General features: G+C 42.6%; 1 protein-coding gene and 1 pseudogene across 1 annotated transcript; one reads left to right on the top strand and one right to left on the bottom strand.

Moving 5' to 3' along the window:
• Positions 1 to 485: 485 nt before the first annotated feature.
• Positions 486 to 2,174, bottom strand: LOC136692848 (uncharacterized). The gene is made up of 2 exons (XM_066666554.1): positions 784 to 2,174; positions 486 to 708 (listed from the first exon to the last, which is right to left on the bottom strand). Exons 1-2 carry the CDS (start codon positions 2,113 to 2,115, stop codon positions 550 to 552), a joined length of 1,491 nt encoding a protein of 496 aa, XP_066522651.1. The 5' UTR covers positions 2,116 to 2,174; the 3' UTR covers positions 486 to 549.
• Positions 2,175 to 2,181: 7 nt separating this feature from the next.
• Positions 2,182 to 10,839, top strand: LOC136691382 (NLR family CARD domain-containing protein 3-like; annotated as a pseudogene).
• The last annotated feature ends 2,162 nt before the right edge of the window (positions 10,840 to 13,001 follow it).

The following is a 13,001-nucleotide window of genomic DNA, read 5'->3' as shown; positions in this document are numbered from 1 at the left end:
GACCTCCGTAGACCCCGGTGCGATGCGAAATTCATGCCGAAAGAGTGACACCTTGTTGGGCTAAGTGAAAATCGAAACCGGTTCTTGGAACCGAGATGGGGGTATGGGACGGAACGATCTTACATCTGAAGCCCGAAGGAAGTGGCGATCCTTCGGGTGAAATTTTGTAAGTTATAGTACGACTTACCCTCGGATGTTTCCAAGTGGAGACCTCCGTAGACCCCGGTGCGATGCGAAATTCATGCCGAAAGAGTGACACCTTGTTGGGCTAAGTGAAAATCGAAACCGGTTCTTGGAACCGAGATGGGGGTATGGGACGGAACGATCTTACATCTGAAGCCCGAAGGAAGTGGCGATCCTTCGGGTGAAATTTTGTAAGTTATAGTACGACTTACCCCTCGTAGACCCCGGTGCGAGGCGAAATTCATGCCCAATGAGAGTGGTTCGTTCCTAGGCAATGGATTGATACATTTCTGCGGTAAAGAATGAATGAATACACAATTTGGTTAAACGGCATTTTATTGAAAATGATTGCGGTTCAATGGGGTGTCAAGTCCGGCTTGAATCGAGTGCAGACAGCCGGTTCATCCGTGCTTCCAACAGTTGAGAGCCGGTCAATCCATCGCGGTAGAACCTTTGGGCCGTTGCGGGATCATGGCACATGGCAGTGGTGATATTGGTCCGTTGGTCTAGCGGTAGTGACGAAATCTGTGGGGGAAATATAAGCAAATTTAGCCCCAGGAACTGAAACTGAGATTCGAATAGCCATTTAAGATACATTACCTGATTCGAAACGGCGGTCCTAATCAAATTGAAACCAATTGGGCCATTGAGCCTTGCCCTCCGCCAGGCTGCTCTCAGCATGGTGTTCGGTCGTCGTATTTGCCGCCCCCGGGTTTCGAAAACGTAGCGAGGCTTGACCTCGTAGGCTTGTACCAAACAGTTCAACCACGAAATCTCCTTAGGCGACAGAGCCACAGGTGCATCCCCGAATGCAGCGTTCGTTTTGTGGGTCCTTACATAAATGATGCACCCCGAATCCAACATTTCCACATTTTCCAGTTCTTCCACTAACATGTTGGTAATCACAACCGATCTGTGGCCGCTAATAACGGCTATGGTTCCCATCAGAAAGCCCTGCAATAGGTTCATGGTGGAATGGCGTAGCGGCGTTTCCTTAGCCAATAGTCTTGGTATAGTCTTGACGGCCTTCGCTAAGAAAATTCTGAAATGATCGCAGGGCGGAATGATTCCCAATTTGAACCGCTTAAAGCGCTGCCGATGGCCGGTTATGTTCCTAGCTATGTCACGGTTCGCCTTGGTGAAACTTAACTTAATGCGTTCAAATTCCTTGGCCGTCAGTCCGGCACTGTTGGGTTTAAATGCGGACAGATACCCCATGTACGCCTTCGCGTCGTATAGCAGCATTTTAATCGAGGTGTCAGCGTAACCGAGAGAGGTTAATTGTTCCAGCCAGCTCCGAACCTTACGGTGGTTCACAAAACTAACGTCCGAATATGCGCACAGTTTTGGGGCACAGTGAATTAGGAACCTGACCGCATGCGACTCCCGTTGCTTTCCGTTCACAATGTCCTTAGCGGTCGGATTGGCCCTAAGGTGATATGAAGCAAACTCAGCGATTGACTTACCGACAAAGGTGTCCTTAAATCGGCTTGGGAGTATCAATCGCCCCTTAGGGGGAACATTGGTTAGCAGCGGTGCGTCCGTGGCGGATTTGGAAGACACTTGGGTCGGGGTCGCAATGCGGCGATCACCGGTGTCGAGGCCAGAGGTGGATGGGTGTTCGTCAGTATCGGTAGGGCCAGTCCCCCGAAATGTGTCCAAGAGAGACAGAGTTCTGGTGCGTTTTGCCGCAGATAAAGCCACATTCAAGGCCAGGCCTTCGAGCGAGTGCTTAGAGCGTAGGTGAGCCGCTAAGCTAACCGGCATTTTTTCGTTGCATATCGGACAGTCCGTGCCTTTCCGACCGTCCCCGGAACGATCAAGAGCAGTAATAAACTGTACCTCATCCGCAGTTAGTCGATGGAACGATCGTAAATGATCCCGGTAGCCATAAACCGCCTGTTCGCAGAGAGAGCAACGCCGCCGAGCCATTGTTGTTTACCCCCGGGGTGAGAGTAATGAACCTAGCCGGTCTTCCGTCTTTTAAAGTCCCCGGATCTTTACGTCATCCTAGATAGGGTTAGGGTTAAGGTTAGGTACAATCTCAGGTATAATCTGACCACACTCTCCATCGAATTAAAGAGGAGGTGAAGCTGGTGGTGAATGAGGCTGGGCGTGTGGGTTTGTTCACCACTCTTTCCAACCAATGAAAACAAGGAGAAGAGCCACAGTATCTGTAACTCCTGATTGGATAAAGACTTACTGCAGTGATATTCCCAACAAAGCCCATCTTCTGATATGATACAGACAAGAACGCATAATGTGCAAATTTATAAAATTAAGTACTAAATTAAACCTTTTGAGCCTGTGTGTGTGTGTTTCCAGGCTGAAACTCGGAGTAGACTCTCCAGAGCCCAGCTATGTGTCGATGAAGAGCAACAACTCAATGTTTATTCCTCCAGGTTTCAATAAAGGAGAACCCGGTTCTGACCCGAGGTGAGAATCATTCAGCGGAGACGCACACTCCAGAAACCCAGAATACACTCCTCGACTTTTCTAGAAATGTTATTTGTAGTTATTTTACATTCTGAGAGCACATAATACATAGAGAGCTCTGATACTAAAAAGAATATGTCTGTTACCGAGGCGGCCGCAGGACTGCAAACAACCCATCAAATCATTTCATTCGGACCAAACAAAGAGTAGAAGGGAGGGGTTTTGAATATTGCTACAGCTGTGCCTTGGAAAGGAAACCAATTGCAAACATGGCCACCTTGTATAAACACATCTATTATCCTCTTTGACATGCAGTAAAACCAGAGTTAGGTGATGTGGGTAAACATGCCAAACAAAAATGCTTTTACTTAATATTTCACTCATATACAAGACATGATCAGAATTATGGTATTAAAATGCAAATAAAATGAACACACAATAAAGTACAGACACATTTACATACATATGGCATTAAGAATTCCCAAATTCATAAAAATAAGTACTAAATTAAACCTATTGAGCTTGTGTGTGTGTGTGTGTGTGTGTGTGTGTTTGTGTGTGTGTGTGTGTGTTTCCAGGCTGAAACCTGGAAGTATCTGTAACTCCTGATTGGATAAAGACTTACTGCAGTGATATTCCCAACAAAGCCCATCTTCTGATATGATACAGACAAGAACGCATAATGTGCAAATTTATAAAATTAAGTACTAAATTAAACCTTTTGAGCCTGTGTGTGTGTGTGTGTGTGTGTGTGTGTGTGTGTGTGTGTCCAGGCTGAAACTCGGAGTAGACTCTCCAGAGCCCAGCTATGTGTCGATGAAGAGCAACAACTCAGTGTTTATTCCTTCAGGTTTCAGTGAAGGAGAACCCGGTTCTGACCTGAGGTGAGACTGATACAGAAATTAACATAAATCTCTTTTATAAATTGATAAGTTGATGCGCAACTATAAAATCAATTGTGCTTCAACACTGACCCTGAATTTCACCTTCATAAGATGCTAGAGTATAGGAAGTACGTATAGGAAGCCGTGTGTGTGACACAAAATACAGGGTTTAGGTATTTCAGGGCACGTTCGGAATTTGCAAACTCAGGTTGAGTTACTCTGTTCAGAATCTGTTAGTGGGTGTCAGAGAAATTACTCAATACTTTTTCCTTTTTTACTCCTATTTAAATTAGGGCTGGACAGTGAAGAATTAAATAATCTTTTTGGACCGTTCCCAAAGTAATTAAAATTTAGAAGATCTCCAAAAGATCCAAAATACACCCCCTCTCCTGAGGGAGGCGTGCTCGTTCCGGAAGTTTCACAAAAACCAGTCGAGTGAAGTTCAAAGCAAACCAAAGTATTTATTTCAATACTGGTACCAGGAGAACTAATACATAAGAAACGCAACCTAGTGCCCTTCCACGCAAAGTTCTGACCTTCCCATCTGACTCCACAGTTTTTATACCCCAAATGACGAATACCCTGCTGGCAAGGCGTTTCTGGCTGATTAACATATATTAATATGCATAATTAGACATGTTAGTACTCAGGTTTCTGCGTGCATGTTTCCCATGCACCTATGACCCCAAAACACTCATCCTGCCCTTCTGACTCTGTAGGTTTTATTACCCACATTCCTTTTCTGTCACCAAGATTCAGAGGGGTCACTAATGGACTTTAAGGTCACTGAGATGCCCTAAAGTTCAACTGTTTTAACTAACACTTGGAATTTATACTACCAGCCTAAGTGCAGATCTGTTAAAGATCTAAGAAATTAGAAAGGTGTAAACACTGAGTCAGCATGCCAGTTAGTGTGCAGATTCTAAACTGTTTAAATGCATGTCTAGATACTGGTTAGTCATTCTTATCAAGATTTCACACAATTATAATTGCTTAATTTTAACTAATCATTTAAGGATATTTATCCACTAACACAAAGTAATAAAATTATTTTTCACAACAATTGTTAATCGAAAATTAATCAAAATCGACATTCGCAACTTCTAATCGACATAACTTTATCTATATCAATTATATTGACTATTTTTATTCTGTTATGTCCACACTGTGTGTTCATGCACTACCTCTTTAAAACCACGCTCCCAAGCTGTAGTCACATGACTCTGCCCCTATCTGCCACATGGAGGAGAACCTAAATGCAGAGGCTGACCGAGCGACTCGAGCAGCTCGTACTAAATTAATATACACCTGTGGTTTGGTTGTGCTGTGTTTTGACTATAATTAAGATGACACTGAACAAAAAGATGTCAAATGTAAACACTGAGGAAAAAAGTTTCAGCCAAAGCACAATTACACCCCAAATATAAACAGTGCAGAGAAATAAAAGAGGAACAAGCTCCCAGTGACATTAGAGAAATTATCCCAGCTTTAACACTGGAACATATTTATAGCACAGGCCTCTTCACTGAACTGTGAGGGTCATAAATACAAACACAAAATAATCGTTCATTAGTTGTAATCATGGTAAAAAAGTACAATTAATTGTGATATTGATTTGTGCTCATATCACCCAGCACTAGCTCAATCCCAGGTTTCATAATAGAGCACAAAGCAAAACACTGGGGTAAACTTGACCTGACAGAACAGCCATTTTACTGTTAATGCAATTTATATCATTACATATTAGCAAAGAGAAATCCTTTGTATTGTTGAAAAGATCACAAACGGACACCCTACATTTCCCCTTCTGAAGTGTGGAAATGTCACAGTTCTGTGTTGTATTTGGACCAGAGACTCAAGTATGTCCTTGTGCTCTTAATGTATTGCTTATGTTTCTTTCTGAAACTTGTGCTCTCATACTCTTCCACTTTATCTCTCTTAGCTGTCCTCAGTACAGAACGACATCAAGCACTTTACCAGGTCTCCAATCACACAAAGCATGGACAGAGCAGGACCTTTACCAAACAGTAAACTATGCTTATTGCCAAGCTTTACAGAAACACAAAACCCACATGAAGCGCAAGTACGAGAGCTTTTTTGAGGGAATCAGAACACATGGGTATAAAACCCTGCTAAACAGGATTTACACACAGCTCTACATCATCAAGGGAGAGAGTGAAGGAGTGAATGAAGAACACGAGGTTGTAAAGATGGAGAAAACACCCAGGAAGCACCAGCAAGAAACCCCAATCCACTGCTCAAACATTTTTAAACCTCTAAAAGATAGAGAAACAAACACAGAAAATAATAGAGCTGTGGCTGATAAAGTGGCAAAGCTCAGATGTGTTCTGACTAAAGGCATTGCTGGAATTCGAAAAACTGTCTCTGTGCAAAAGTTCATTCTGGACTGGGCTGATGAAGTAGCCAATCAGGAGGTAGATCTCATGTTTGTGCTTCCGTTCCGGGAGCTGAACTTGATCAAAGATGATCAGTACAGTCTGCATGGACTTCTGTGTGCCTTCAATCCTGAGCTCAGAGATCTGGACCCAGAGATATATGACCAGCTCAGAGCTGTCTTTATATTTGATGGTCTGGATGAAAGCAGAGTTCCTTTGGACTTTAAACAGTGTGAGAAAGTGTCTGACATCACCATGACATCATCTGTGGGTGTGTTAATGACAAACCTCATCAGAGGAGATCTGCTTCCCTCTGCTCTAATTTGGATCACCTCCCGACCAGCAGCAGCCAATCAGATCTCTCCTAGGTACACCCACCGTGTGACAGAAATTCAGGGATTCACTGACCCCCAGAAGGAGGAGTACTTCAGGAAGAGAATCAGGGACCAAGACCAAGCCCAGAAGATCATCTCCCACATTAAGACAGCGAGGAGCCTCCACATCATGTGCCACATTCCTGTCTTCTGCTGGATCTCAGCCACTGTTCTTCAGAGAATCATCACACAAAACTCTGACTGGAATGTACTCACACTTCTTACTCATTCAGACAAACATGAAGAAGGAGAAGTATGAGGAGAAAGATGAGAGAGACACACAGAAACTGCTGGAGTCCAACAGAACCGAGCTTCTGAAACTGGCTGAACTGGCTTTCACACAGCTGCTGAAGGGCAATGTGATGTTCTATGAAGAGGACCTGAGAGAGAGCAGCATTGATGTCACTGAGGCCTCAGTGTATTCTGGGGTCTTCACTGAGATCTTTAAGGAGGAGTGTGTGATCCACCAGAGGAAGGTCTACTGCTTTGTTCATCTGAGTTTTTAGGAGTTCCTGGCTGCTGTGTATGTGCTTCACAGTTATGAGAACAACATCATGGAGCTACTCCAGTGTTTTAAACCAGGCTCTCAAGAGTGGCCTCAGGAGGTTCCTCTGGATGATGTTCTGGAGGGAGCAGTGGATAAAGCTGTAGAGAGTCAGAATGGACGCCTGGATCTATTCCTTCGGTTCCTGATGCGAATCTCACTGGAGTCCAATCAGAGTCTCCTACAGGGTCTACTGACCCGAACACACAGCAGCTCAGAGAAAACCAGAGAATACATCAAGAGATTAATCTTAGGAGGTGAAGACGGAGACAAAAGTCTTTCAACCGAAAGAGCCATCAGTCTGTTCCTCTGTCTGTCTGAAATGAATGACCAGTCTCTCTCCAGAGAGATTGAACGGTACCTTAAATCTAGGGACCACTCGGATAAGGACTCTCTCTTGGACAATGTTCTGCAATAGCCTGCATGCTTCTGATGTCAGAACAGGTTCAGGATGAGCTGGACTTTAAGAAATATGAGGCCACAGCGCCAGGCTATAGCATACTGATGCCAGCCGTGACTGTCTGCCGAAAGGCTCTGTGAGTGCTATACCTACTTTAACATAACATATACTTTAAATTTTCATGATTCAGGTGAATACTTATGATGCATGACACGTAAGTCAGTTCTGCGTCATACTCAAGCTATTTTAGAAACTGTAGCTCATCTTTGATACACAGTTTGTATTTGCTGTCCACGAGTCCTAAGTCAGTGCTTGGTGTCTGACCACAAAGCAAGTGTTATCCTGATATTTTTGGGCACTGGACCATTCGCAGTGATGCAGGTCTGCTCAAATACTAAGCAGCCTTCTAAGCAAAAGCTGGATATCTCATTGTAACTATAACACACATTACAGATGATTGATCATATTGTGTTGTAACAACATGAAAAAAATATAAATGACATCTCATGTGATCGAGGGAAACTAGCTAGAAAAGGGAAATGTAGTTTTTGGGCAACTTACTTTTCACCTCACTTTATGTCTGACTATGATCTTCTAACAGTCTCTCCACCTGCATCCACTCTGCTTACAGTTTGGTTCTCAGAAAGGAAAAATAAAAATACTCATGTTACACTATTTTAAACATTTCTGTGTATTGTGCCGATTGTTGTTTGCAGATTGGTTGGTTGTTATCTCAACTCATCCAATGGTGAAAGTATCCGCTCAGCTCTGCAGTCAGTAGATTCATCCCTAGAAGAGCTGGACCTCACTCACAATGACCTGCAGCTTTCAGGATTCAAGCCATTTTCTGAGGGACTGAAAAGTTCACACTGTAAACTTGAGACACTCAAGTGAGATTTTCTGTCAATTCCTTATTGAAACCCTTACTGAAGGTTGTACTTTCAAAAACACTTGCTACATTTTTTATGTTATGTCTTAATTCATATAATTTCAATATTGTGTCATTTCTTGGATCCTCATGGATTACAAAGTGTGATATGTCATAAAGCCCTCCCTTTGCAGACTGTGCTTCTGTAAAATTTCTGAAGAAGCTTGTGAACATTTGACGTCAGCTCTACAATCAGAAACTCTTGTCTTAAAGAACTGGACCTCAGTAATAATGACCTGCAGGATTCAGGAGTGAAGCTGCTCTGTGCTGGACTGAAGAGTTCACTCTGTAAACTGGAGACACTCAGGTAAACTTTAATAGGAGCACAAAAAATACTAAACCTTGAAATCCAGTAGTGCTCAGAAGAAAAATAAAAGATGTATTACATGCAGAGTTTTATGCTGCACAAGGCTTGAGGACAAAATCTTTTTTCAGAAACCAGTGATTGTTTTCATTCTGAAGGTTTGATAATACCCAATATCTGAAGGTGACATTGCTGGCTTTCCCCAGACATCTCAATCATTAACATGATTTAATATTTGATAAGGCAGTTGACAGAGCGATATACTTGTAATGAACTGGACATAGTTTTTCAAGGATTGAAAACTGGAAATATCCACCAAGTTAACTTCTTATGGAATTGTTCTAAAATGTCTGGAACAGAAATATTTGGTTCAATTTTCTGTTACAGATTAATAATATTATACCTGTGTCCATGTAATTCATAACATGTACTAGAACTGGGGTGTTATGTATAATCTAGTCTCAGACACAGAGACTACCTCCTTTTATAAGTCATGCCAAAAGATCGGGCTTGTGTTTTTGTCCAAAATAGTGGTTCTTGACCACATTAATCTGTGAAAATCTCCAGACTTGCCTTAGAGACTCTAAAAATATTTCCTATTTCTAAGCTCTACATGTGCTAGGAGTCACATCTTGCAGAATTCATTCACTGTACAGTTTTACATACCTTGTACAGCATATTGAGTTTAACCGAAGGAGGTGCCTATACAATATAATTCAGAAATCAGAAAATTCAGCATAATATAAATATTGACAATTAAAATGTCATTAGCTGTTTTCTGAAGGATGTTGCGTTTTTTTTTTTTTTTTTTGCTCTTTCCTGTCAGACATTAGTGTATATGTATGTATGCTGTTTTCTTACTGTACTAGAGCTTTCTTTCACTGTGTGTAAATACTAACTGTTTTACCTCCTTTCTGTAGATTATCTGGGTGTATGATTACAGATAAAGGCTGTTCTTCTCTGGCTTCAGCTCTGAAATCAAACCCCTCCCACCTGAAAGAACTGGATCTGAGCTACACCCAGGAGAGTCCATAGTGAAGCTGCTCTCTGATTTACTACCAGATCCACACTGTGCACTGGAGAAACTACAGTGAGTCACAAACACACACACACACACACACACACATTGTTCATGTTTGTGTGTGCTTGCGGAGCTGTATATTGCTATAAGAAGTATTCCTTTTGCAGATGTATGTAACATTGTATGGAAATCTTACGAAACTAACAAAAGGACATGTGGGGAAAATGTTTTTCTAAGATTCATTTAAAAAAGTGTTGGTGTTTTTTAAATTATTTATTTATTAATTATCTCTGGATCTCAGGATAATTATCTCAAGAATTTATTTGAGTGAAAAATATTGAGCAGTACAGGGGAAACCTAGGCGCATTACTGGATATGCCCTGTAGATGGAACCAATACTCCATTCAGGCAGCATTACACTCATTATTATTTCTCTAAGCCCAGTGTTCATGGTGCATCCACCCATAGGCATTAAATGGTTCAGTAGCCATTGTCCAGAAAGCTGTAGCTGCTCATGAAAGCCATTTTATTTATGCGTTATATAGTGGTCAATTTCAGTTAGAATAGTTCCAATGGATACATTTTTTTTAGAAACATGTACAGTGGCTTTTTTCCCACGTATCTTTTTGGGGACTCTTAATCTTAATAGATATATACAAAAAAATATAATTCATCGCGACATCTGCAAGGCTCAAAACACAGGATAATGCATTTGAATATGTGTAAATTTGTATGTGTATTCTTTTTACGTTTGAACATGGAGGGGAAATAAGGATGAAATCAGGACTATTGAAATGTAAGACACACAAACACACACACACACACACACACACTTGCACATAATGTGTATGGAATCTAATCTTTGTCTAATCTGTGTTTTGTGTGTGTTCAGATGCTTGCGACCTCACTCTGGATCCAAACACAGCACATGCTTATCTCTCTCTGTCTGCGGGAAACAGGAAGGTGGAGAGTATGGAAGAGACTCAGTCGTATCCAGATTGTCCCGAGAGGTTTGATCACTGGGAGCAGGTTCTGAGTGTGGATAGTTTAACTGAGCACTGTTACTGGGAGGTGGAATGGAGCTGTGGGTGTGATGAGGCTAAAGAGGAGGAGGAAGATGCAGTTGGTGCTGTAGCTGTGCCGTATAAAAGCATCTGCAGGAAAGGAAGCAGTGAAGACTGTGAGTTCGGAGCCAATGAAGAGTCCTGGAGTCTGGAGTTCTCTGACAAAATGAACTATGCCAGACACAATGATAAGGCACCTGACCCCTCCTCTAACACCCGCTCTCCTTCTCCCTCCCCCTCTAACACCCGCTTCCCATCTCCTTCCCCCTCTAACACACGCTCCCCATCTCCCTCCCCCTCTAACACATGCTCCCATCTCCCTCCTCCTCGATCACCCGCTCTCAATCGCCCTCCCACTCTAACACCCGCTCCCCATCTCCCTCCTCCACAATCGCCCACTCTCCCTCCCCTTCCTCCTCTAACACCCGCTCCCCATCTCCCTCCCCCTCTAACACCCGCTCCCCATCTCCTTCTCCCTCTAACACCAGCTCCCCATTTCCCTCCCCCTCTAACACCCACTCTCTGTCTCCCTCCTTCACTAACACACACTCCTCATCTCCCTGCTCCACTAAAGCACGCTCCCCATTTCCCTCCTCCTCTAAAGCAAGCTCCGCATCTCCCTCCTCCACTAAATCCCGCTCCCCATCTCCCACCTCCTCTGATGCTTACCTTCACAGATTTGGAGTGTATCTGGACTCATCAGCTGGCAGTCTAATCTTCTACAGTGTCAACAAACCACAAAAACTCATGCGCTTATTCATGTTCCAGTCTACGTTCTCTGAAACCCTCTATGCTGGGTTCTGGCTTAAAAAAGGGATTTTCATTGTGTTTTTGTGAGGTGTAGTAGTCAAATTTCCTCCGCTAAGTTATTGTCTGAAAAAATGTCATGTCACTAAACAAAGTCTTGCCTCTTTGCTCAAATGCTGAAGTGCCACAGTCTGTGAGGAGTGTGGAGGGAGTATGTTAGTGACTTGGTTCATAGATTATAGCTCAGCTATCAACACATCCATCCCTGCCAATCTCATCCCTAAACCTACAGACTTGGGTCTGAACAATCATCTCTGCAACTGGACATTGGACTTCCCGATGACCATACCCCAGATCCCCACATCTAACTTGCTGGTAAATAAATGTCCATCGCATCATTGCTGTCTTGCATATCCTGCGTCTGTGTGGTGTTTAGGTGCAGGTGCAGTACACATGTAAATGGTAGGGGGCAGTGCAGGCGATCAACAGAATCACAATTATGGAAAGTTTTGTAGAAAGCTGTGTCAGAGCCAAATTTGCATTTACCTGTGTCTTTCTGTGGACTGCCCTCTAGTGGAAGCCTCCAGTTACAAGCGTAGCTTATAGGTGAGTATGTAAACAGTTATGTTCAAAATGGACATGGTCGTCTACATGAACACATGGCCAAATAGCATGTATATCTGTACCCTAACATGATATGCAATTCTGCTGATGACACCACCATCTTAGGCCTCATCACAGATGGAGATGCAACAACCAACAGAGACAAAGTCAATGTTCTGTCAAAGTGGTGCCAGGACAGCAATTTCTGTTTCAGTCCTGACATGAAAATGGCAAATAAACATTGAACTTGAACTTTAGTGTGTGAAATAGTCCATTAGTGTGTGTGTGTGTGTGTGTGTGTGTGTGTGTGTTCGTGAGAGAGAGAGAGAGAGAGAGACTGGGTAAGTGTGTGAAACTGACTGAGTGATGCTTGTATGATTCTTACAGAACATGAATAAATGAATGAATGTAGGTTAGACAATATCTTCATTTGGAGGTGAAACCAGACATAACTCTCTTATATCCCACTCATTCTTTCCAATGGTGTGTTTATAATTTGCATGTCCTAGATTTCTATTTTGAATCCATGGGTTGCATACTATAATCACACTAAATTGTACACGCTTTCAAAAGACCTTGTAAAATATATCAGCAGTTTAGGTGTTGTTATGTTATACCTTTGGGATGAGTTGTAGTAGTGTTTGTGATCCAGAACTAATCCTCCAACACCAGCATGTGACATTGCAAATGTTATTGTGGCTGAAAGCCTTAAAAGCCTCACAACAATTTTGCAACACTGAGGGAAGCTTTCTCTGAAGAGCAGGTACAAATTCCTTATGCCTTCCAGCATTCACAACTAAACAGGGAAAACATATATTTCTTGTCTGACTTCTTTTTTCTTCTTCCCTCCTTCTGTGCACAGAAGTGCATTACAGAAACATGAGTCTCACGCTGAAATTCTGGTGTTTCAGTTAGGGAGTTTAATTAAGTTCCTGCGATGGACCTTCAGAACCTCAGCAATAGAGGAGAACCCTCTGTTTCAAAGTGAGTAGGACATTTCTGTGTTTATGAAAGTGACTGATTCTCTGAGAGAGCACCTGAAAAATCTGTGGAATATCATTAAGGTTTAGGAAATGAAAGATGTCATGAGAAAACCCATAAGGAACATCAACTCAGC

Source organism: Hoplias malabaricus, chromosome 3 (assembly GCF_029633855.1).
Source record: "Hoplias malabaricus isolate fHopMal1 chromosome 3, fHopMal1.hap1, whole genome shotgun sequence".
In the NCBI taxonomy this organism is placed as follows: Eukaryota; Metazoa; Chordata; class Actinopteri; order Characiformes; family Erythrinidae; genus Hoplias; species Hoplias malabaricus.
Note: the sequence above shows the minus strand (reverse complement) of the source record. Positions and strands in the feature narration are given on the sequence as shown.